This window comes from Balaenoptera acutorostrata, chromosome 6 (genome assembly GCF_949987535.1).
Source record: "Balaenoptera acutorostrata chromosome 6, mBalAcu1.1, whole genome shotgun sequence".
NCBI classification, from domain to species: domain Eukaryota; kingdom Metazoa; phylum Chordata; class Mammalia; order Artiodactyla; family Balaenopteridae; genus Balaenoptera; species Balaenoptera acutorostrata.
Genome location: NC_080069.1, coordinates 107,467,871 through 107,492,872, shown reverse-complemented (window position 1 = coordinate 107,492,872; position 25,002 = coordinate 107,467,871). Strand labels below are relative to the sequence as shown.

Sequence of the window (25,002 nt, the reverse complement as noted above, 5' to 3'; positions counted from 1 at the left end):
AGCCGGGTGTTGATGAGCAGAGCACTTCATCTCTGAGTCCCAGTTTCTTCTTTGGCAATTGGTGAAATAATGACTCTTCCCAGACGTTAGGGGGATGAAAATGAGAAGCAGTATAGAAAACGCCTAGCATGGCGGGCATCTAGCATGAAAAAAGATTCTGTGAAGAATCAGGAGTCTCCCTTCCCTAAAGGAAACAATCTGTCTCGGCTACCTTGTGCCAGTTAAACTGCACGGGCTCAGTAACTCATGTTTTGGTTAAACCTTTAAAAATTTTTTTTCAAGGGGAATCTGAGTTTTTGTTGGCAAGGGATCGAACAGGCGTGGGCCCAGCCTCTGGGCCCACAGTCCATTAGGGAATTTATGAGGGGAGATGAGGGACCGTCAACTCAAGTACTCCCTTCAGAGGCAGTACTTACAAAGCCATCAATTTCCTTAACAAAGACCATTGGCTTAAATGCCCCTTAAAGCAGTGTTATTTACACAGTTCTCCACTTCCCTTTGAATTCTCTGCCTGGGGGGCGGCCTACCTGCAGTTCTTTCCAGCTACTAGTTAATTAGGCTCCCGCCCAGAAAGGAAGCCAGCGGAAACTGGGACTTGGTTTTGAAAAGCAGCCTGATTTGGGGGTTATCACAGAGTTCACCCAAGCCACTGGTACTGCCTGCCGCTTCTGCTAATGTTCTAAAACGTGTGGACCTTGTCAGAGTTATGACCATGGGCGGTATTGTGAGATAGAGAAGGAGTGACCATTCCAGCTGTCTCTGCTTTGCAGGAAAGTAAAATAAAGCTCAAAGAGCATTAATGGCAAACACTCCTAGGGTGCTTTCTAGCTCTGTGGCATGTCCACAGTATGGTAATACTGCCGTTTTATAGATGAGGAAACTAAAGTAGCCCACACCCCTTTTTGTGGCACAACTGGGATTTGAACCAAGCAACCAAGCTCCGGAGCCTGGGCACAGAACCACCATACTGAGCTACTCAGACTGAGACGTCTGGCCCGAGATGACAGCTAGAAAGTGGAAAGGCTGTGAGTCCAACTGAGGTTTGTCTGACTCTAAAGACCAACAAAGCTCTACCACACTTTGTTGCCTGAAGAATAAAATTGTCTCTTAAGAAATATATCCTTCTTTCACTCATTTATTCTATATTTACTGAGCTACAAATTATGTGCCAGGCCCTGGAATGAATCCTGGGAAGTCGAATGAATTAAACTGGGGCTCAGCACTCCAGGAGCTCAGGGGCTACTAAGAGAGGCAAGTAAGTAAGTTACTGACTGCACCGTAGTTTGCTCTGAGGTAGGAGATGCTGTAGGATCACAGAGGAGGGACCGCCCCCACCCCGACCCAATCTTACCCAGATTTGAGAAGGCTTCCCTTAGGAGGCAACTCCTGGGCTAAGTCTCTGGGAGGAGGAATGGGGGTGGGGCATACATTCCAGGTGCGGTGGCGGGGGGGGGGGGGGGGGGGGGGCCTCTCTGAGCAAGTGAGAGGAAGCTGGAAACAGGATGGTAGGTGCAAAGCACAGAAGATGCTGAATGCCACGGTAAGGAATTGAGACTTATCTCAAGGGCAATGCAGAGCCACCTGATGCTTTTAAAAGGAGGTGGACAGAACGACATTTGCATTTTAGGACGCTTGCTCTCATTATACTGGAGGACAGATTGGTGCAAGCAAAGATGGGGAGCCAGGAACCTGTTCGAGTTCTCGTACAGTAGTCCAGGCAGGAGCTCAAGTGAGGGGAGTTGGGGGACTCAGGTAGGGAGAGAGAAGCAGGACTGATTTGGGGGGAAAAAGTGTTCCAAGTAAAATGGGCAGAATGGCGACTGTTCGGATGTGGGAAATGACAGAGAGGGACGAGTGAAAGAGGTTTCCCAAGCTTCTAGTTCAAATGTCTGGTTGGCTAGTGGCATCAGCAGTTGAGATTGAGAAAAACAGGAGTTGCAGCAGGTGTGGGGAGAAAATGGTAAGCCTTGTATCAGATATGCTGGGTTTGAGTGCCTGCAGGGCATTGGATAGAATCATTTGATATACAAGTCCATAGGTCAGGAAAAAGGCCTCAGACTGCAGACACAGATTTTGGAGTCCTTGGTTTTGAATGATGGGGTCAGGGAGAGGGTGTGTAGAAGGGGTAGTGAGCTCATCATGGAACTTTGGAGAAAGAATATTTAAAAGGTAGGCGGAACATGTCTGTGTAGGGATGGCCAGAGAGGTTAAGGAAAACTGGAAGAAGGTAACATTTCAGAGGCCTTGGAAGTTAAGTTCAAGAAAGAACCAGGTAAGGTGAGGGAGGAAAAATACTGGAGTATGTCTATGTAATCATGCTGTTTAATAGAAGCCCCTTCATGGCCTCCCTGAGTGATGGTTCTGAACTTTCTGCTTGATCTCTTCCAGGGATGGGGTGTTCTCTACTTGTAAGAACTAGATTATTATTTTTAATAACCCTAAGGATCGATATATATTGATCACTTTCTGAAGAACAGGATCTGTCCCAAGCCCAGCAGATCTGGCAACCTCAGTGCCTTAGCGTGAACCTGACACGTAAGAGGTGCTCAACAAATATGTCATGAATAAATTCAGAAATGTATGAAAGACTATATCACAGCTGCCCTATAAAGTAAGGAACATAGCTCCCACTCCACAGCCGGCAAAAGATGCTTGGGGACCAAGCCTGGAGCTAAGAAGCAGTCCCCTGTGCTGCTGCGTCAGGTCAACTGGTCTACTCACAGTACTGCAGGAGAACCCTCATTCTGGACCTTTATATCAGCAGAGCCCCTGCACCCTATCTTACTGAGGCCAGCTGTCCAGGAAGCTTTCACAGACTCACCACCCCCAACCAGGGGTTTTCCCACTCCTTCTGGGGCCCCCTCATACCGATCCCTACAGATCTTTAAGGACCACTGCCCTCTGGAGTCCTCCAATGAAGGACTTCTTCTTGGGCCAATTGTCACTCCCATCTGCATCCTGCCTAGTACATAGCTTTGTATGTAGCAGGAGCTTAATAGAGACAAACACTAGTGTGAGATGGAACATATTTGCTTCCAGCTGTCTTTGCAGGACCCCTGAGGCTGTTGCCTCGAGGCCAGAGAAGGCAACCCTAGAGTTTGTAAGGGGAGCTGCAGACACCGGGTGTGGAATATTTTATCTTTCTTCCTGGCAAATTAAAATTGAAACTCCAGTCCCTTAAAAATTATTATAATTTCAGATTTGCTTTATCTTAATTTCTCCTTGGTACTTAATCAGTAGCAGCCAAGAAAAAAATCGCTTTTAGTTCTTCCTCTGTTGAGGAGTTAATGATCTGTAAACAAACACTTCAGACAGTGTTTCTTAAAGAGACCCTCAGATCCTTCTGTCATGTGAAATTCCTTTTGCACCTTTCATTGTTTCCCCTTCTCATTATCTGTTTGCTGGTAGGCTCTTCAGCTCTTGAGAGTACACATTTTTATTAGATAATCTTAATGATGAAGAGGTAGCATAAATTAGTGGTTCAACCTGAGGGTTTAAGAGCCAGACTTCCAGGGCTGGAATCCCTTACTGGGAGCCTTGGTTAATTACTTAACATCTCTCTGCTTTTTCCTTATCTATAGGGTCAACACAATTAGTCAAAGGAGTTAACAGAGGAAAAGCATTCAATTCATAACGAGCAATTTCTACTGTTATGACTATTGTTTGAGATGAAGAGATGGAAGAGGGCTGGAAACACATATCCATATGTCATCTCTTCTACTGGTTCAGAAGGTCTGGTATTTTGAAGGAGGGCACTGGCTCTTCTAGTTTTGAAGTTGGGCAGTTCTTGGTTCAAATCCCAGCTCTGCCACTTAATAACCACCTGCTTTAAGGAAGTCATTTCATCTCCCTGAGCCTCAGTTTCTTTTTGCGTAGAATGGGAGTAATAATCCCTGCCTTCCAGCAGCCCCGAGAAGATTGAGAGAGGAGAGAGGAGAGCCCTGTGTGTGGCACACTGCTGGCATGGCAGTGACACTTGCGAAAGTTTGTGTCCTCTTGTGTTGGTTTTCCAGCTCAATAAACATTTACTGAATGGAGGTCACTTTCTCAAAAGTCACTTAAACACTGGGGGCTCTGCTGTGTCATCTGGAAAGCGGTGATGAGAATGCCTGGTTGTCAGGGATGCTGTGGGTTTGAAATGAGACCACGTAGTAGGTGCTTAATAAACATGAACGTGCCGGTTTCTACAGCCCAGGGAGGGTCCAGGCTGCTGTCTGCAGCTTTAGGCAGTAAGCTGCCTGGGCTCCTCTGGCCACTCTTTTCTGCTTTGAAGTATCATTTGATCCAGTGCATCAGACAATGCCTGGCTCTAGCTGGATGCTGGGAACACAGGGATGGGCAGGATGACTTCTTTCAAGGGTGAGGGAAACTGACGTGTACACAAAAACTGTGGGGAGTGAATATAATTACTGCTATGCTGCTGCAGGCTGAGGGGCGAGATGGATGAGGTGACAGTCTCCCCTCTCTGTCTCTCATCTGCCTTGACCTCCCTCATTGGCTATTCTTTCACCCACCTACAGACTCATCCATCTATGCCAGCAGTTGGTCAGCAACTTTTCCTGTAAGAGGCCAGATAGTAAATATTTTGGCTTTGTGGGCCATACAGGGTCTCTAGGAGCTACCCAACTCTGTCTCTGTAGTAGCAAATATCTAAACCACGGGGCACAGTTGTGTTTCAGTCAAACCCGATCTACCCAAATAGGCAGCACCTGGGGTTTGGCCACGGGCAGTAGTTTTCTGACCCCTGATCTAGGCAAGCGTGCATTTGCCTCCTGTGCCCAGTACAGCGCGTGGCTGCAAGTATAGACTGCACACAGAGGACGTGCCTTCTCCTCCTTTCATGCCGGGAAGCAGCAGCCTCCCTGGGGTCCTCAGGGACTGGAGGAGTAGAGCCTGCAGGGTCCAGCCTCTTCTCTCCCCTCCCTCACTACCATCCAGCCATGATGACTTTCTCTGACCCCTTCAAAAGCTCTTTCCTGCCTCGAGGATTTAACAGTCTGAACTTCTTGCAACCCTCACTCCATCACCCTGCTCCCCATCACCCTAATTTGTCCACTTCCTATTCAACCTTCAAGTCTCAGCTTGAATGTCTTGTCTCCAAGGAGGGCTCTCCTAGCCCTTCGACGTGAGGAGGTCCCTCACTTACAAACCCCCATATATTTCCACTCAGTGGCATTTCCAACAATTACATTTAAATAGTCATTAGTGTCATTTCCTTGGCCTCCCTGGTCTTCCTTGTTCACTGCCACTTCCCTCGCAACTAGCACAGCGCTCGGCACACAGCAGCCTTCAATAAACGTGTGAATAAATGGCATGACGTGACCCAGCAGCCAATCTGCACCATCCCCTGCCTGGGTCTGATGGCATATGTTAGAGCACACAGCCGCTTTATCCTGCAGACCACAGCGGTGGGGTTTCACAGAGTCCTGACTGCCCATCTATCATTTTATTTTAAGCACATTACTTCTCTGTCCAAAAAAGAAAAGGAGGATACAATTAGGCCTACATCCCTCACTTGCTTAATATTTCAACTTCCCCCAGGGCACTCCCTTCAAGTGGAGATCACAGCTCATGAATATTGAATGTCTCTTCCAACCCACCATGGTCCCCAAGAAAGCGCAGAGAGTCCGGAGCTAGGAAAGGCCCCTGCCCCCCAGGCCTCTCCCCTCTCCTGGGCTACCTCGGTCATGACTGCACAGATGCAGATGCACATCAAGGCACCTGAATGGGCAGGTAGATTTCTGGTCACTTTAAATGCCACAAAGAAGCCCTGGTTCTTGGCTACCCAGATTCACCTGCCTTGGACGCTGCGTTTCAAATGCGCACATCAAAGTTTGGTCTTAATTCCTTGAATTCAGGAAAGCTCCGAGTCCTCCTGAGCCTGACCCCTCCCTGGGAGTCAGGAGGCCAACCTGGACTGAGGGCGAGAATTCCTCCCTTCTGGCATCTGAGGCCATCCTGTTTCTTTTCATTCCTGACTGGCCTCTCTGTGGGGTAGGCCTCCCGGGCTTCTAAAGGAGGTGGTAAGCCGTGGTCTGAGGCTGGATGGCAGGCTTGATCCTAACTGGTGCTGACTCAAGGGTGTTTGAATGCGTCCATCAGACCTCCCGGTTGAGGACTTCAGATCTTTGGGCCCACCCTGCACGGCAGCCGTCCGCCCCATCACCTCCCTTCCCTGAGTCTTTGTCCCCTCAGTGACCCCCTCTGACCCTCCGGGGTAAAGGAATTCCTTTCTCCTCCCCAAGCCCTCATTTCTTTTAAAATGCACAGTTTAAAAACAATAACGATCTGGGATTTAAATTCTGGAAGTCGGGGCTGGAAGAGCCTGGGGGAGCTCATCTAGCTCACCCCCATCACTTTACAGCTGGGGAGACTGAGATCAAGGGGCCTCAGCCACTTCTCATGATGGCAGGATGTAGCTCAGGACCGTTCTTCCCGGAGACGGACAGGTGGCCTTTGCATCCCCCACAACTGAGATGGGAAGTGAGGAAGGCGAAGACAGCAGAAGTGTCTACTAACTGCCAGGCACTGTGCTAGACACTCTATAGGCGCTATTTCCGTCTTCCTCTAAACATAACTGTGTTGTGATTGTGTCCATTTCCCAGAAGAGAAGACTGAGACTCAGTGAGTGGGTGGGAGATGCCCAAGATGACCCAGGTAGTAATTACAACCAATAGACCTTTGAACTCAGGCTCCTCTGTCGCCAACACATTGCCATGACAACGGGACAAAGTGTCAAACTCCTCCTAGGCTAAAAAACAGTGTGGCCATATTCAATGGAGGGAGAGCTGTTAAAATCAAAAATACAGTCCAAAACACAGAATGGCGCTATGTCAGGGGCATGGGCTTTGTGTAGTGGAATGTTCACAGGGGGATAATAACTGAAAATTGTCATCTTCATGACTCATGAAAAAGCACAGGAAGGATATATGCATTCACTTTTGTTTCCTGCTGTGTCAGTGGCAACAAAGCAGAAATAGTGAAAAAGAGAGGCTATCTACTGCTTTTGCGAGGGTTCGTCTGGATACTGGACACGGTCTTTAGAAGCAGGCAGACGGGATTTAAGGTCTCCTTCTCTGAGCCTCTTGCCTGTATGACTTAGGGCAATTCACCTCAGTGTCCCTGTTCCCTCATCAGCAAAATGGGCAGTCTTATTCTGACTAAATGGAGTTGCTGGAAGGGTAAATGGAATCATTTGAAAGAAGGGTTCTAAGCACAGAAGTTGGTACAGTTGGGTGCCTGATAAGTGAAATAACTTCATGGTTAAGTGCGCAGACTTTGCCTAGGTACTGTGAATCCCATCTCTGCTTTTTCTAGCTGTGTGACCTTGGGCAAATTATTTAACCTCTCTGAACCTCATTTTCGTTCCTCTACACTCCTGGGATAATAACATTATTTATCTCATAGGGTTCCTGGGAAGACTGATATAGCTTTCAAATTAATGATATTAATAACAATAATAATCGCAGCATTAGCAAACACATATATAACACCTAATAGGTGCCACTGTTTTAAAATGCTTTACCTACAGAGCCTCATTTCACCTTCACAACAACTGTGAGAAGCAGGAACTATTACGAACCCATTTTACAGATGAGGAAACTGAGGCACAGATAAAATGGGTCTGGGCCTGGCTTCTCACCCAAAATCCATGTTCTTAATCATTACGGCATGTGTCATTATGCCAGGACTAAGCATGTCACCCATGCTAGCTGACAGATCATCACCATCATCACCTTCAGCACCACTCCCATGACTACCACTAACATTTCTCTTTTCTTCTTTTAAAGACCTGTCTTCATGTTAAAAGAAGCTTTATTTCAAGAAGGTATTTTGGTGAAAGTCACTATATTTTCCACAGAGGAAGGTCTGAAGGACTACGTGCAGCCAGGAGAAGTTTTATTTTATTTTTTTTCAATTTCAATTTTTTTTTTTTTTAAGGTGAGAGGTGGATCATCTATTATGATTTCATGTTGTTAGAAAGAAAAATAATAATAAACGCAACTCCCAGCAGAGCCCATTCTTCCTCCGCTTCCACCCCACCTCCCCCTACCAGATGCTGTTTTCCTTTTCAGTCACTGTTGTTCTAAAGTCTCATCAGAACATCCACCAAGAAGACATGGCGATTCATCTTCTTGTTTTCCTTTCTCGCCTTGGCTCGGAGCAGGCCAGGGCAGCCTGACAGAGGGGCCACAAGGCTCGGTGACCCCCGCCCCTCCCAGTGACTGGTGGGGAAGTGGATTGATCCCTCCTCCTCCCCCTTATCTGCTCACAGATAATTGAGTTATTGGCCCTGGCTCTAGGACAGGGCTGGAGATGCTGTGTCCGACCAGAGACAAAGTAATGCTAATGGCAGGGAATGGGGGAGAGGAGGGGAGAGGGGAGGGAGCGGGAAAAAGAGACAGGCAGGGAGTATGTGTGTGTGTCTGGGAAAGACAACGTGGGGGTCCGTTTGCTTTGTTTTCTTAACTATATATCAGCATCAAGCAGGATTTGAAACCCCAAAGCCCTTAAATGGATGTTTGACAGATGGAGGATTCCTCCCTGGCAGACAGGGAAAGAAGCCTTAGGGCCCTCAGCACGATCACTCTCATTTCACAAAGGGAGAAACTGAGGATCCGAGGGGAGATGCAAAGCTGCAACCCAGGCTCTCAAGTCTGAGCTAAGACCTGGACCCAGCTCTCCTGAAAGACACAGGGTGCTAAATCAACACAGCATGAGAAGTCCTCCACAATCGCATCTCCTGTAATGGATTAAACGCCATCTCCGAAGGTAGCATATTTCCAGCACCCGCTCAAGATATATTACTGAGTATAACCCCTTTTGGGGATGCTTCACATTTTGTCTGACTAATTTGACCATTACCTTCCCTCCTTCAGCTTTTATCAGCAGCCTGTCTGTAGTTTATGACTCAGTGCTTTAGAAACAGAATTCCCAACGCTGCGAACAATGCCTCCAGCCAGAGCCTGTTGGGATGGGGTGTGGGGAGTTATCATTTCACTGATACCACATTTTTTAACTGAAACCTCAGGCCTGGTGTATGTTATATTTTAAAAAGGGGGGAAAAGGACAAGATAAGTTCCACATTGCCGGGGATGTAGACTCATTGCCTAAGAGGTCTTGTGGGTGGTGTTCCTTTTAACAAGCAACTTATTATGTGTTGGGGATGAGGGCTCTGGGGGTGGGAAAGTGGGAAAGGGAAGTCCCAGGGTGTTGCATAATAACACATTGGCACCTTGGGAATACTTCCGGATGTGTGGGCTCCTGCAAAGTGAATGAGAATGCCACCATAAATCTGTCACCCACCTTCACACTGGTGTTACCAAAGCCAGGGAAAACATTAGCCCGACTAAATGGTCGGTGACAAAAAAATAAAAAAGAAGAAAAGGAAGGGACGAAGAAAACATGGAAGGAAGGATGGAAGGGAATCATTCAGCTGGGGAGGCAGAGTTGCAGAGTAGAAAATGCTGAGGCTCTCCGTCTGGAGATGGGATCATAGCTCTATGAACTGTGTGACCTTGGGCAACTTCAGGCAGCCTAGTAGGTCTCAGATCCCTCATCTGGACATAAGAGACCTCACACAGGCTCACATTAAACAAAGGTGCATGACATAAGGCATGCCACCTGGTGGGTAGCCATACATGGTGGTTGTGGCTGACACTCACCCCCCACCCCAACACACACTGAGGGAAGTAATGGTTAGTGCGCAGTAAGCACATCCAGCTTGCTAGGAATGGGGCTAAACCTCACAGCATCTTATGACAACAATCTTCAGTAGGGATTCTAAGTGACAATCAACAGAAACCAACCTTGGCTAACTTAAGCAAAACAAGCAAACAAGCAAAATCTATTCAAAGTATATTGGATACTTAGGGAAGACTCCCTAGGAGGGTTGGAGAGTGTTTTGAAGCCTGATTCCAAGCTCAGGATTAGCCCCCAGGACTGCTCTTGTGAAGACATCTCAGAGCTGTGGCCACACAAAGTCATTTCAGCACTAACACTAGATGCTGTCGTTGGTACTTTGGAAACACATGGGTTGTGGTCACTCCCGCCATCTTCATCAAAATGACTTCTGCAGGGTCCCTATGTCTTATGATTCAGTCTTGGGTTGGTGTGTATGATTGGGGGTCAGGGGGAAAGTGTAGGTCACATGCCCACATTCAGCTACAAGGGAGACTGGGAGGAGGAGATGCTTGCATTACCAACTTCTGTCGTGGGGCTCTGTCTCACTGTTATTACAACAAGGAGAGTTCTTTCCTAAATCTAGGAAAGGGATTCAGATAATAAGTGCCCCCAAATGTTGGTAAATATCTTCCACAATTAAGTCCCAGGACTGTTACCATTTTCTCGATGAGAACACTGAAGCTTAGCCAAGGTCACATGTCTAAGCCAGGGTATCAACACAAGTCAGTCTTGTTCAAGCCTGTTCTCTTGGCTACCATCTTGATCACCATCTTGACATATGCAGTGATAAGAACAACATCCGCCCCAGCAAAGCCTCCCACACTCCAGTCTCATTTCTCTGACTCATTAAACCTGGATCTTCTGGGAGCCACGGATTCACTGTCTATTTTCCAACTATTCTTCTTTGAGGAAGATGCCTTTCTAGACTCAAAGCCATGGAGTGTGTCCTTGGAATATAGTTCCTAGGCACTGGGATCTCTGGACAGACTCTTTTCTTCCTGGCATGTCCTGAATCTCTGTGTCTCTATAATGGAATTCTAAATGGTGAGCTGGGGGGTGCATAGCTGAGGTCCTTCCTCTAACACAACCAAACTCAATACGCAGGGGGAACAGACAGCCTTCCCTGGACACCATCCACACCACCGACAGTTCTGTATTCCATTCCATTAATTCATTACACGAACTGTTCCACAGTAGTATGGTTCCTCGCTCACCGCCAAAGCCCTACAAGACCAAGAGCTGTCCTGTAAAAAATATCTTGCAGGAAGCTCACCACAGTAAGCTCTGGAGTCAGGCTCTCTGGGTGAAAGTCCCAGCTCTACCACTTCACTGAATATCCTCAGTTCACTTCCCCATGCCTCAGCCTCCTCTTTTGAAAAGCAGGGCACGAAAAGAGTTGTTAGGAGAATGAGAGTTATAAACGTGCTCGGCATACAATAGGTGTTCAGTACATATCATCATCAGCAGCAGAACACTTAGGATCTACTAGAGAATAACAGTATATAAAGTGGATCTATGAGGCTCGGAGTCTCATCCTCTTGGTGACTCCCTCATCTTCACTCCTCTCCTCTTAAGCCTTTCAGTTAACGCAGCTTGAAAAATCATGATCTATTCCAGTCATTTTGGCCAAAGTGTAGGTGGGGAAGGAATACCCAAAGAGCTAAAGCAAGATAGGACCGGACTCACAGTCCCCGAAGCCCTACCACTGTATGTATAAAATTCAGTTATTTTTCTAAGAAATGGTGAACCACGTCATAACTTTCACCTCCTCTTTACACTAGGCTCCAGAAACCAATAGTATCAATGACCCCCAAATCCGTGGACCAGCAAATGTTGTCTGTAAAGGGCCAGAGAGTAAATATTTTAGGCTCTTTGGCCCATAGGGTCTCTATTGCAACCACTCAATTCTACGGTCGTAGCAAAAAAGCAGCCATAGATAATAAGAGATGCGTGTGCTGTGTTCTAGAAAACTTTATTTACAAATATAGGCAGTAGGCCAGTTCTGGCCCAAGGATTGTAATTTGCAGATCTGTTCCATGCACAGTACCATATCCTAACTTAACCACATCGTACCTTCTTCCCATAAGCGCTTAAGTCACATGCCATCTTAGTGCCAGTAAAACAGGTGGAAATCTTCCAGCAAGATCTGACAGTAATGTTGGGCGTCACGAGGATGATGGCAAAGCCAAGAGTTGGTTCAAGCAGAACTCACGATTATGAGAAATAGTCACACACTTTGGAAACCATACAACAGAAGTGCAGATAAGGCTCTTAGAGACCACCTAACCCAATCCTTTCAATTTATGGGAGGTAAACTGAGGTCCAGTCTAGGAAGTGACTTGGCCAGCTTCAAGCAGCAAGTTCTCAGCACAGCTGGGACCAGAGATCCTGGTTTTCTTAAATTTAGTCCAAGGCTCTTTCCACCCTACCACTAGGCTCATATCAAGGTTTTATTATGAATCATACTCAAATCAACAGAGAAGAGAAAAAAAAAAATCTTCTGCCCTTTAAAAACCCAAGGCCCTGACAGGAAACTCTCCTGTCCTTCCTCCCTCCATATCTTCCTTTCTTTCCATCCACAAACAGTTTCGGGACACCTCTATTGTGTTGCTCAGCCCACACTTGGTGCCAAGGAGATAGTAGGTGCTCAATAAATGTGTCTGAGAATGGAATACGAGGTAAATGATACATGGTAAAAACCTCACAGAGCTCACAATATACCAGGGGAAGAAAGGTCTAAAAGCTCGCCTGCAACGTGCGGCAAACGCGAGGAACCGATGACATTTCCTCCCCTTTGGTTCTCCTAGAAAATTGCCTTTCAGTGAGAAATCTTCCCACCAACGTTTTCATCCCTTCCTTAGACGGAACACCTCTCTCTTTTGTACTTGCAAATGAATTGTGATTAGTTTTCACCTCCAGCCCAAGGGATTAGCCAGGGGACCTTTGATCTTCAGGTATCGATTTGCATCTTAAAGGAAGCATGATCTCATCTGGGCCAGCTCAGAATTCCATCCCTGCCCCCCAGTCCCCGTCTGTTTACCAGCCCCGGGCTGACCAGGGCCTCCCAAGTGGGGCTAAAACAACAAGATCAGCCAGACTCCAGGGGAAGGCAGAGGAAAACAAATTTCCCATCTGACTCCATAAAGGTGGGAAAAGGACATTTGCTTTCTAAACACAGGCTGGTCTGTTATTTCTCTTTTCTCAAGTCAGAGAGACTGGATCCTGGCTAGAGGTTGTAGAGCAAAATGAACTGAGCTTGTGTGTCGGAATCGGACAAAATCAGGTTCGAGTCCTGGTTCTGTCTTCAATCCTAACCTGTGTGACTCTGGACATGTTTTATAATCTCTCTGGCTTTTGATTTTTCTCATCTCTAAAGTAAGAATAAAAGCCTTAAAAATCTATGCTAATAATTATCCTGGAAGTTGGCATGAAGAAGAGCAATAACGTATGTAAGGTAAAGCTTGATCAAAAGGGTTACCCATCATCACCATCATCTATGAGATCATAAGCTCCATGAGGGCAGGGATACCTGCCATTTTGTTTGTTTCCATTGCTGTATTCACTAGTACCTAAAACAGTGCCTGGCCCCCTAGGAGGTACTCAATAAATATGTGTAACATCAAGGAGTGAATTATCATTTAGTTATAACTATTGCTGTTACTGTAACTGACTAGCCATTCTGCACTTCTCCAGCCAGGCCCAGAGAAAGGACAAAGACTTACCGATGCAATTGAAGGAAACTTCCTGTCGGCAGAAAAGGGAGCAACCATCCCCATTGATCTTATTCATGTCATCACATTCTTCACCTTGGCTTCTGCAGAATGGATATAGAGGGGAAATTTGTCAGATCAGCTTCAGACCCACAGCTGGACATGGAAAAGTCCCTCTCCGGGGCCATGAACTTTCCGGTGAGGCCTCGGGCAAGTCCCTTTCCCTGTCTGAGCTTCCGTTTCTTCCAAATGAGATGCGTACAAGGTGAATTTGTGAGATTCTATTATGTTTGCCTTACTGTGTTTCTGATGACAAAGTAGAATTCCTGCTTCAAACCCATTTGCTGAGATCTCCTTAGTTAAGTTAGCAAGTCAGATGGGAGTAAGAGGATGAATGAATGAACAAACGGATGCACAGACTTTGCTCCAGTGTGTCTGGGAAATCTCACTTCCATTTTATTTTTTTAATTTATTTATTTAAAAAAATTTTTTAATTTATTTTTGGCTGTGTTGGGTCTTTGTTGCTGCGCGTGGGCTTCCTCTAGTTGCATTGAGCAGGGGCTACTCTTCGTTGTGGTGCATGGGCTTCTCATTGTGGTGGCTTCTCTTGTTGCGGAGCATGGGTTCTAGGCACGGGGGCTTCAGTAGTTGTGGCACACGGGCTCGGTAGTTGTGGCGCATGGGCTTAACTGCTCCGCGGCCATGTGGGATCTTCCTGGACCAGGGTTCAAACCCGAGTCCCCTGCGTTGGCAGGTGGATTCTTAACCACTGCGTCACCAGGGAAGTCCCATCACTTCCACTTTAAAATTGAGGACTTGAAGGAAATTTTGGAGCCTCTAAAGTATAAATGCTGTTCTTCACTATGCCCTGCCTTAGCCCTATCCCCATACCCCCAGTGCACTTAAAGGTAAAGATTTTTTCCATCCACATGTTCAGGTTTGATCTTCCTTAGATCAGAAAGCATTGCCTTCTCCATTGGGTGTGTCATTTCACAGTGTCAAGAACTCTAAGGCCTGTGTCCTATGCTGTTAAGAAATAAAAACGCCTCCTCTCATTTTTTTTTAGGAATTATTTCCATCACCTAAGGATGATTCTGCAGTGGTTAGGATGGGCAGAAAATGAGCAATGCTCTCTGAATTGGACCTAGGGAAAGAGAAGGAGGAGTAACAACGGCAAGTTTGGATGGGTTACCACTTTCTGGAAAACTCCCATCCATTTATTTATTTATTTATCTGCAGTTTTGTCTGCGTTGGGTCTTCGTTGCTGCACGCGGGCTTTCTCTAGTTGCGGTGAGCGGGGGCTACTCTTCGTTGCAGTGCATGGGCTTCTCATTGCGGTGGCCTCTCTTGTTGCGGAGCACAGGCTCTAGGAGCGCGGGCTTCAGTAGTTGTGGCTCGTGGGCTCAGTAGTTGTGGCTCGCGGGCTCTAGGGCGCAGGCTCCGTAGTTGTGGCGCACGGGCTTAGTTGCTCTGCGACGTGTGGGATCTTCCCGGACCAGGGCTCGAACCCGTGTCCCCTGCATTGGCAGGCGGACTCTTAACCCCTGAGCCACCAGAGAGGTCCCTCCCATCCTTTTAGTAACAGAGACTTGGGTTTAGAGCCCCATGTTCCAAACTGTGTGATCTCGGACAAGTCCCTTAATCTCTCTCTCTCTCTCTGATATTTCTATCTTTGACAATTTACATCAATTAAAATTAAAAATAATTAAACTTTCCATTCCTTAGTCACAGTAACCACATTTCAAGTCCTCCATAGCTGGATGTAGTGAGTGGCAAATATATTGGACAGCACAGAATCTATCTCCAGTATTGTAGGAAAATCCATTGGACAGTGCTGCTCGGGACATTGAATCTCAGTCTTCTCATGGGCTAGAATGGAGGTAATTACACCTACTCCTTAGCGTTGGTGCAAAAATGGAATGTAACTTAAGGCGGCTGGCCCAGCGTGCGACATACAGTAGATGCTCAGAGAGCCACAGTTCCCATGCCCACCCACCTGTCCTGGGAGGTCTCCGCAGAGTGTGTGGCAGTTGCCCCTTCATCCCCAGAGACCAGCTGGGACCTGTCCCAGCATGGAAGAAGCCTCAGACTTTGCCTTCCACCCGGGCAATTACACTGGGAAATGTTTGTTGCTTTTAGGAGGTGTCAGAGTAGCAGGATGGTGCCTTGTCATCAATCCTCACAATGACTAGGACATTGCATTGATCTCTGAAGAGCCACCCAATTTCTCTCCTGTCTGCAAACCCATGAGAAAAGAATTCTGTTGATATATTCCAAGCTGGGCCCATATTCCAGTCTCTGGAGCGAATCTTGCACACTGGAAATTGGTGGTGGCCTTGTGCTTCTTAGCTATTTCATGGGTTATCTGGGGAGAGATTTTTTTTTTTTTTTTTTTTTTAACCTGGGCTGGTTTCCCTAAGCCACAAAGAACACTTCTAACCCGTTCCCTCACCACCCAAACAATATGTTCTATTGGTTTAAGCAAAACATTAGGGTCACCACAAACATCTTCTAGGCATGACAGATCTATCATTAGATAGACAGGTTCTGAGAAACCTTCTTTGACCTCCCAGGCTGGAGTGGGTGGCCATCTTCTCTGAGTCCAAAGACAAGGGGCTCCATCTATCAGAGCACTTGTCAAACTGACTGCCTTTGCCTGTTACTTGAGAGCACCTTATCCTAGGCTTTAAGATGCCAAAGGATGTGACAGAGTCTTTGTCATCCTAGCACCCTGACGCCTGGTACAGTGTCTGGGACAGAGCCGATAGCACGCGGTTACTCCTTCACTTGTTAGTTTTGCAGGGCTGTCAGTCACAGCAAGGCAATGGTAAATCCAGATGAGAACCTGGGCCCTGGGCTCACATATTGCTTTTGCTCCTTACTGGGTGTGTAAGTTTCAGAAAACCATTTTAGTCTTTGTGTGCAGGTTGTCTCTTTTGTAAAGTATGGTAATAAGACCTATCTCACAAGGTTGTTGGAAGGACCCAAGGAGATCATAATGTAGCACAGTGCCTCCTGCCTAGTAGAGTCTCAATAAATATTTATAATTATCATTATAAGATTCACCCAGTGCTTTCATTCATCAGGGCCCTCACTGAGTGTTGAGTCTATCTGTATTTATTTGTAAATTCCTTTGCATATGTACAGTAAATTAGCAGGGATCATCCCATGAAAAATCCAATTAGCGAAGACGGCATCCTTTCTTTCCTTCAAAGTTTATTTTGTTTTGGTTTTTTTTGCTTAGGGAATCATCCATAAGCTGCATTCAGTTTTCTATAAAGTATGCCAACAACTATTTGGTACCTGCAGGTAATTCAACATGTATTTGATATCTATGCAGGATATTAATTCTAGGTAAAAAAATACTAAAAATCTTTGTTAAGAATACTATTTAAATTTACTACTACTACTACTACTAGTAGTTTTAGATCAGTGAGAAGAATAATATTGTTTGCGGTATTTTACCAGTGTACCTATATCTGATTCCAAAATGGATAGACTGAACAATAGATCAGTTCCTACATCTAGTGAGTTTCTTTTTTTATTCCTTGTGCTAAATTAGAAAATCCCAAATCACAATTATGGGTTGTCAGCAATGACCGTCACTGTTTCCTGGATATTCTGGATATGTAGCTCAATCTTGTACCCACAAATGACAGGGCACTTTCCCTGGAGATTGTCTTGCTCAGTTGCTCGGGGTTCCATCAGACAACAGCTGCATCAAAAGCTAGAAGTCGATGTCTTAATGTGGGAGAAAACAGTGACTATCTTCCCTTTGCCCACTTCGGTTACATTAAGCACCAGAAACCATATCTTCATGTTTGGTTGTTGCATTTGGAGGAGGATCTTAAGTACACATGACAGCACACCATCAATTTCATTCTCTGACAAGTGAGGAGTTTTATCTTCTATGCTTGAGGAGTCAAATTCTTGGCAATCAGGTGGTTTGTATCGTAATTCAACCCTTAAAAATCCTTATATTATCTCCTCCGTATGGAAATCTAGGTAATTCAGCTTTGAAATTATAGATGCAGGACATTTAAGACATGAATATATATCCCTGAGATACATCCCTTCAGCAAGCCACTTGAAATTGTGCAAATAATCATTACTGGCCTTTATCAATGTCAACATTAAAAAAAAAGTCATTCGTTATTTCAGAAACTTGACTTAGTACCCTTCTTGTAACAGCTGGCATACTTCAGTGTGTATGGGGGTGCAGCATCTTACACATACTGTTATCTTTTTGCACAGTAAGTTGGGCAGTTGTAACTCACTGGCCCGCATCTGATCATATTCTGGACATCTACTTTTCCCTTCAAGGCTGAGTCATGATCAGAAAGCAAACTGCTGGCCAATAACAGATGTCTGTGCAGATGGGTATTCTTGTACAAACTCTTTCCTTGCATCACTGTGTCATCCTTGCTGTGTTCCTATCTGGTTCTTTCATTTCATAGCAGGTTTCCAGTGTATATTACACACCACAAAATCATCAGTACCAAATTAAGTTGCTCTTGACCTCAAGCACTAGTGTCAATGATAAACCAAAAGAAACAGTCATCGAGCCCTTCTCTTTCATATATGAACTATACCTATGAGGCGATTCATGTTCTGTACATCAGTGGTTTCATCCAACTGTGAAACAAATTCTCTTTAGAGTGCCCCTCCCCCTACAGAAATAGTCATTGCAATTCCATGTTGCACAGATATTATGTGACGCCCAACAGTGCCATTTAATGAAGGAACTTTGCCAATAGCTTGTTGTGTCATCTCCATACGTAACGTTTATCATTAAACCTGACAATAGTTTTAAAAGTCCCTTAGCAATAGTGTGACTTGTAACTATATTCACAATAAAGAACACAATTTTAGCAATAAGGAACTTAATTGTGCATGATTCTTGGTCTCTTTTTCATCTCTAGGGAGAAAACCATTCAATTTAGTGACCGAAAATACCTTTGTGCTTATTCTGGAGGAAAAAATACTCAAAGATTTATTTTATTTTTTTTTCCAACAATGCAAAAGTCTTGATGGCTTCTTGCAACTATTTCTCAGTTGCATAACATCTTGCCCTGTGGACAGGGGATGGATGGACTGATGATCCAATAAAATCCATTTTTTAGACACACAGCTTTACATCTTCTAATCACACTCTTCCTTTTTTGGCTGCTCGTGTGGAATCTTTACACTTGCCTCCCTGAACTTATAATCACATTCAATATTCACTCTGGAGTACTGTTTACTATTATGGTTTCAACATTATAGAGCGTTGAAATATTCTGCTGTTTTTATAAGGCTCTGACCCAGTTTGTAAATTGTTGATATAACACGATACAACAGAAATAATAAATAAACATGCAGTTTTAAGAAATGTAAATGGTAACCAGCAAAGAATGTAAAAGTGTTTTAACCTAGGTGCACTGTGTCCTGTTAAGTGAATGTGGCCTGGGGTGGAAAAAACTAATAGAATCCTTGTAGTACACATAAAACAATTAGGAACAAGAGCATACTGGTAGTAAGTGCATAATGGTAGCTCTATGGAAATCTTATATTGTATTACATGCTTGAGAAACGTGTTTGTTCAGAAAAGAATCATTGCTTTTTCTCTGAGGCCAGCGAACTGCTTGCAGACAAATTGGCAGACTGCTGAGGATCCCTGGTAACTCACAGCTCAACCCTGAAGAGTACCCCATAAGCTCTTCTATTTGGCACCCTGACCATCTCTTGGCCTACTTAACGTCGCTCCCACCCCTCTCTTTAGTTAGGCCTACTTACTTCTGGATGATGCCATCACCGCAGTACCCACTTCCATGGATGTATGTGGCAGCAGGTGATGGCTCACTCTCTTCGTTTCCTGAAATAGTGATGACCCAGTACTGGTACACACTGCCAAGATTTAGATCCCTGGAAAACATAAAGAAGACTATTAGCTATACAGATGCAAGGCTGGGGACAGACAAAATGGATCCCCTTGAGTACATGTCTACCAGTCTTCCTTGTTTTTGATATCACATGCACATTTAATTATCCAATAATTTTATTTGTTTTTTTCTTTTTTTAATTTTACTGAGGTATAGTTGATTTCCAATGTTGTGTTAATTTCTGCTGGACAGCAAAGTGACTCAGTTATACATATATATATTCTTTTTCATATTCTTTTCCATTATGGTTTATCACAGGAGATTGAATAGAGTTCCCTGTGCTATACAGTAGGACCTTGTTGGTTATCCATCCTATGTATACTAGTTTGCATCTGCTAATCCCAAACTCCCAATCCTTCCCTCTCCCACCCCCCTCCCCCCTGGCAACCACAAGGCTGTTCTCTATGTCTGTGAGTCTGTTCCTGTTTCATAGATATGTTCATTTATGTCATATTTTAGATTCCACATATAAGTTAGTTATCCAATAATTTTTAATGTCTACTGTGATTAAGGCACTCTCCCATGCATGATGGACTACACTAAAATGTAGCATCTAAATGTCACTAAAATGACATATTACCGTGAATATTACTAGGTCCTTTTTATCTTTAATTTAACCCTTACAATATCCCTGGTGGATAAGAATTGTACGGTATGTGGCTGTTTGAAGGTGTTTGTGAGAACGCCATCCAGGAAAAATAAATGGGAGAAGCAAAGGCACAGAGGTGGGAAAGCACCATGTGAGATTCTGTGGGCATTGTCTGATCTACTGCCCTCTTTTAAAGATCTGAGCAGAAACTCCATCACAAGCAAGCAAGCCCTTTCCTTACGTTTCACATCCAGTGATTCTCCATCTCCCTGCCACTTGCTCCTCCCTGTGCCTCTCACTCTTGACTAAAATAATAATAATAGCAGCGTCTATTAATTGAATGTCAGGACCGGGACTAAGCACTTTCCACGTGTTTTCTCATTTGAGAACCAAAACAATACTACATGTGTACTAGTAGTTTCATGTTTATTTTACAGATGATGGATCTGAGGCATAGAGAGATTGAGCAAAATGCTTACAACCATATGACATTAAATTATATCCTGCATTCTGCCTCCCTAATCTCTAGCTCAGGTTTGTTTTAACAATCTCACTCCTTACAAAGGGGCATCTTGTCCTGGAACCGCAATTCCAGGCACTGGTTCCTGCTAGCTTTCCAATTTGCCTAGATTGCATCTCTCCTTTGCTCTCAAGACCTCCTAGAGCAATACCTGTTCTACCTTCCTCACACTCAACCTTACACCAGAGTACCTCCCTCCCCTTCTTATCCCCTCTCATCTCCCTGCTTGAATTCCCCTGCCATCAAAGGAATCTGGCTACTGCCAATTATCTTCCAGGCAAAGATATATTTATCCACATGACCAAATCACCATCCTCATTTCCTTTTTGACCATTTTCAAAAGGAAACGTTATTCTCTTTCATCTCCCTCTGCACCAATTATTTACTTTTTAATAATAAAAATGTGTCATGGGAAAAAACACAAAATGGTCATGAAGAGAATTCCTATCAGATTCCAGAGTTGGGGTGAGGGGGGGGGGGAATTCCATAAACAAAAGGACAGTGTCAAAAACATCTCAAGTCCTCCTGCCCATCTGTTGTTTCAGCTGCTCTGAGGGCTAGGGCTGTCTGGATAAGTCCAATAAGATAGCAGGTGCAGCGACAACAGTCAGACAACGTCTCCTGACTCTCAACGCAATGATGAGCTGGAGTTTATGAGCACTGAAGGAGGCTGGTGAGGAACACAGCCTTCCTGAGAATGTTGGGCTTATTACCCAAAGGAGAGTTTGTTTTAGCAGTGCTGAAGCAGATAGGAATATTGAGGGTAGACCAGAAGTCCCTGGGGATTCCAGCAGTGCTCTGTCAATGAAAACTAAGTGGATGAAATGCATAAAAATCTTGAGATACTGTATGTATAAATGTGTGAATAACTGGTACCTTGTAAACCTCCGAAATGCTAATTTGTTGGTATAATTATAGGCCTTTAAAAAAGTTTACTGGATATTTTAACCACCTCTAGACTAATGAATGTATACATTTTCAGATAATGCTACTAAAGCTGGAATATTGTGGCAGGGGGAAGAGTGATTTTCCCAGGGGAAACATGAAGGTACAAGATAAAGATGACATGCATTCTACTGTACATTAATGTTCTCTAAAATATGGAGGTACATTTTATATTAAACAGTCATGACCGTGTTATGGAATAAAATAAAGAAGTTTCTTCAGGCTACCTCCCAGGCCACCGGGGGCATATGGTCACCGTCTGAAGCACACGGAGCACTTCTGTGGAAAAGCGTGAGAGTGTGAAAATTACTTCTCTACATTGTGTTTTTCATGTGTGGTGTGTGTCCAAATGATTTATGGATGATAATATTTAGGTGCTCTGCTAATATTTGTGAATGCTCTCCTCCTCCCCATACCTTGCCCTCCCTCCTCCCCTCCTCCCCCTCCTCCTCCTTCTCAATAAACACCACTGTGAGGCAAGCAAACATGTGCTTCCATCCTGGCTTCATCATTTGCCAGCTGAGAAGTCATAGGCAGGAGCCTATTTCAAATTAGTCATAAACCTAGTTTCACAGCATTTCCCCACAGATTGAATGTAAGAGCATATATAAAGCACCTGTGTGCCCAGCCAATGATAGATAGTTAACAAATGTTAACCCATTACAATTATTGCTGAACTATCAACATTCTCACTCACTGGAATTATGCTATGCTCTCTTTCCTAGAAGGGCAGAAGTGACAGATAACTATATATAAGCTTGGTTTGGTAAACCCATGAAGATTAATGAGGCTACCATCTATCATGTGTGCCACAGGTTGATGGAAAGTCTCGTTTCTACCACATCGTTTGGCTAGAACACTCTCATTGCCTGCAGCTTGCTCTCTCTCTAGGTGGCTATTCTCAACTTCTGCAATTTCTGGATCCCAGAAGGTGTGTCTTTACCCTGGGGCAAAATCTGTCCCCCAGTAACTTCCACTACTGTCCTCCTTGTTACCCACCAGCATCATACAGAACATATCTGATTGGCAGAGGAACCTTAATAACCCTCCTTACAAACTGTGTGTGCATGGCACATGCATCGTTATCTCACAGAAGCCTGAGAGCGGCTCTTTGAAGCAGGGGTTGTTATCCCAAGTTTTCAGATAGGAAAACAGAAGCCCAAGTCATTCCCTTCATAAAAAGCTAGGGAAGAAAGAACAGGATACAAATGCTATTAAAAAGATTATATTTTTCCACTGAACAATTCTTGTGATAAAACTACATGTTCTCCAAGTTAAGGTTACCATTCATGCTAAACTAGGGCTCTTTTCTCAAGAGCCTAAGGTAGAAGAGAGTTCTTCCAGAAGGACAGGGTAGTGGCTTCTGAAGGCTTTGCTGGAGGTTAGGACCTATTTCATGGTTGGTCTAAAAGTAGGACATTTATGTCAAGTTGTTCCTTTCAGCTGCTCTGAAAACCATCTGGAAAGTCTTACGCTGTCACTTGAACTCCTTCCCCTCCTGAGCCTCCCACATCCAGGCAGACCCTAAGCCTTGTCAATTTCCCCCACCCAACAGCTTCCATGTCATTCCCTCTGCACCCCTGCTGCCACCTACATCCCAAACTTGATGGCTGAAGCAGCCTCTGGCTTGCCCTCCTGCCTCTAGCATCTCCCTTTTCCAGTCTTTCCAACACCATCAGAATATGCTTAGATCCAAAGCTACTCTCCAGCTCAATATCTCCCCATTTAGTGCAGTGATGGGAGCATGCTACCAAGCTGAAACTTCCTATTTACTCTTTGTTTGGAACTAAAATTTTACCACTTCATCTGAAACGTGATTAGTTTCATCACTTCTGATTTCTCTCATAGAATTCTGAGGGCCATTTTATTTTATCCTTATTTAAAAAGCTAACCTCCACTAGTATTTAATCATTAATTCTTCACACTGCATCTCAGATTAATTTCATGTTTTTAGCTAGTAAATTTAAATGACAGTATTTAAATGTGATGAGATTATTTAGAAGGGTTGTTTTTTTGCAGCCTTGGTATGACTTCTTTTTTTTAATGTTTAACCATCATTGTTTCACAAATGTCTCAAATGACATATCTGCCTTAGGTTTGCATTTCTGGCAATTAGAAACAAAAATACTGACATTCCTAAGTGGTATGATTTTTCAGTGTTCCTCCTCAGAAAATGTATTGATGGTAATGTGTATCAAATTTGGAGCACAACCTTATAGAAAATTTAGTTATATATTATAAAATCATTATCTTAAGAATATATATGTTATTAAGGAGCCTAAGTACCCCATGACTTAGCTTTTGGCAAAAACGTCTATTTCTTAAAATTATGGTGTGTAATTAATATCATGATAGGTCAATTAAAAACCCCTCTGAAATCTACAGGCAAGTCACTTTACTTCTTTCGGTCTGTTTTTCTATCTTTTAATTGAGATATATGATTCTTGTCCCATACCAATGTGAAGATAAAATGAGAACTATGAAAGTACAATAGGAGAAAGAGGGAGGGAGAACCTCATTGCACAATGGAAATATTCCATTTTGCTTCTTCTAGGAAACTCTCTCTGAGCCTCTTGATTACTCCTTATTGACCTCCTATTGTTTCCATATTATAGCATTCATTTATCACACTCTATGTCTCCAAATAGTCTGTGTAACTAAACTGTGTTATACTTTTTTGATATTCCACCTTCTGCAATAATTATAGCAATTGTAGTTTCCATTTGTTTCCTATTTATCATATGCCAGGCACTATGCCTTCATAGGAATACTATCATTTAATCAAAACAACAGTCCCTTGAATAATTACTATGAAAAGTTTTCAGATAAGGAAAGTAACACTTAGGAAGGTTAAGCTATCTGCCTATAGTCACACTGCTTTTGTCAGAGGGCAGGGACTTGAGCCAAGTCTAATTCCATCCCAAGACAGTGCTATCTGGAGATGGAAGCCACAGCTGTTATAAACTGAAAAATACAGCAGAATAGAAGTTAAAAGACCTAGTTTTGGAATCAAGTAGAGTATCCATACAGAGACCAGTTGGAAAGTTCTAGAAGTCAGGAGAGACACACATCCTTTTAAATACCACCACTGACTCACTAACCATGGGCAAGCCATTTCCTCTCTCTGAGCACCCATTTCTTCATCTACAAAATGGGAATCTGGGAAGAATGTGACGAGCAGCTCTAATTTAATGAGGAATGTAGTGTTGCATCTTTCTGCCATGAGATTTTCTACAGGCTAGAAGCTGCCTCAGCAGTTAAAATTCTGCCCTGAGAATGGGTGTAGTTCAAGGTCTACCACCCAGATTGACTGAGCTGGGAGACATGGTAGGGGGACCACCCAGGATGCCTCCGGCTTAGGAAGAGCCCAAGTATTCCAGTGCTGCCTCGGACTAAGGGTGAGAGGGTAATGCCTGGGCACTCTGTATACCACCTTCCAGCCACGCATGGGAAGAGAAGGAAATGATCACTTTTTGAGCCTGAGATGATGTGCCAAGGGACTTTATACATATCATTACGACTGTTTTAAATAGAAAATATACTAATCGCATAGAACAGTACAAAGAACACTATAACAGATGTCCATACACTTACTCCCCAGCTTTGTCAACTTTTTTTTTTTTTTTGGTCAAC

At 44.2% G+C, this 25,002-nt stretch overlaps 1 protein-coding gene across 2 annotated transcripts in view; it reads right to left on the bottom strand.

Moving 5' to 3' along the window:
* The window catches only part of PAPPA (pappalysin 1), a 269,879-nt gene that overhangs the window by 138,371 nt on the left and 106,506 nt on the right, over positions 1 to 25,002 (bottom strand). For both annotated transcript variants that reach the window (XM_057548545.1, XM_057548544.1), the window contains exons 8-9: positions 19,170 to 19,298; positions 13,407 to 13,498 (exon numbers count right to left, since the gene is read on the bottom strand). In XM_057548545.1, coding sequence (XP_057404528.1) covers positions 13,407 to 13,498; positions 19,170 to 19,298 — 221 coding nt within the window. The remainder of the gene's footprint in view (positions 1 to 13,406; positions 13,499 to 19,169; positions 19,299 to 25,002) is intronic.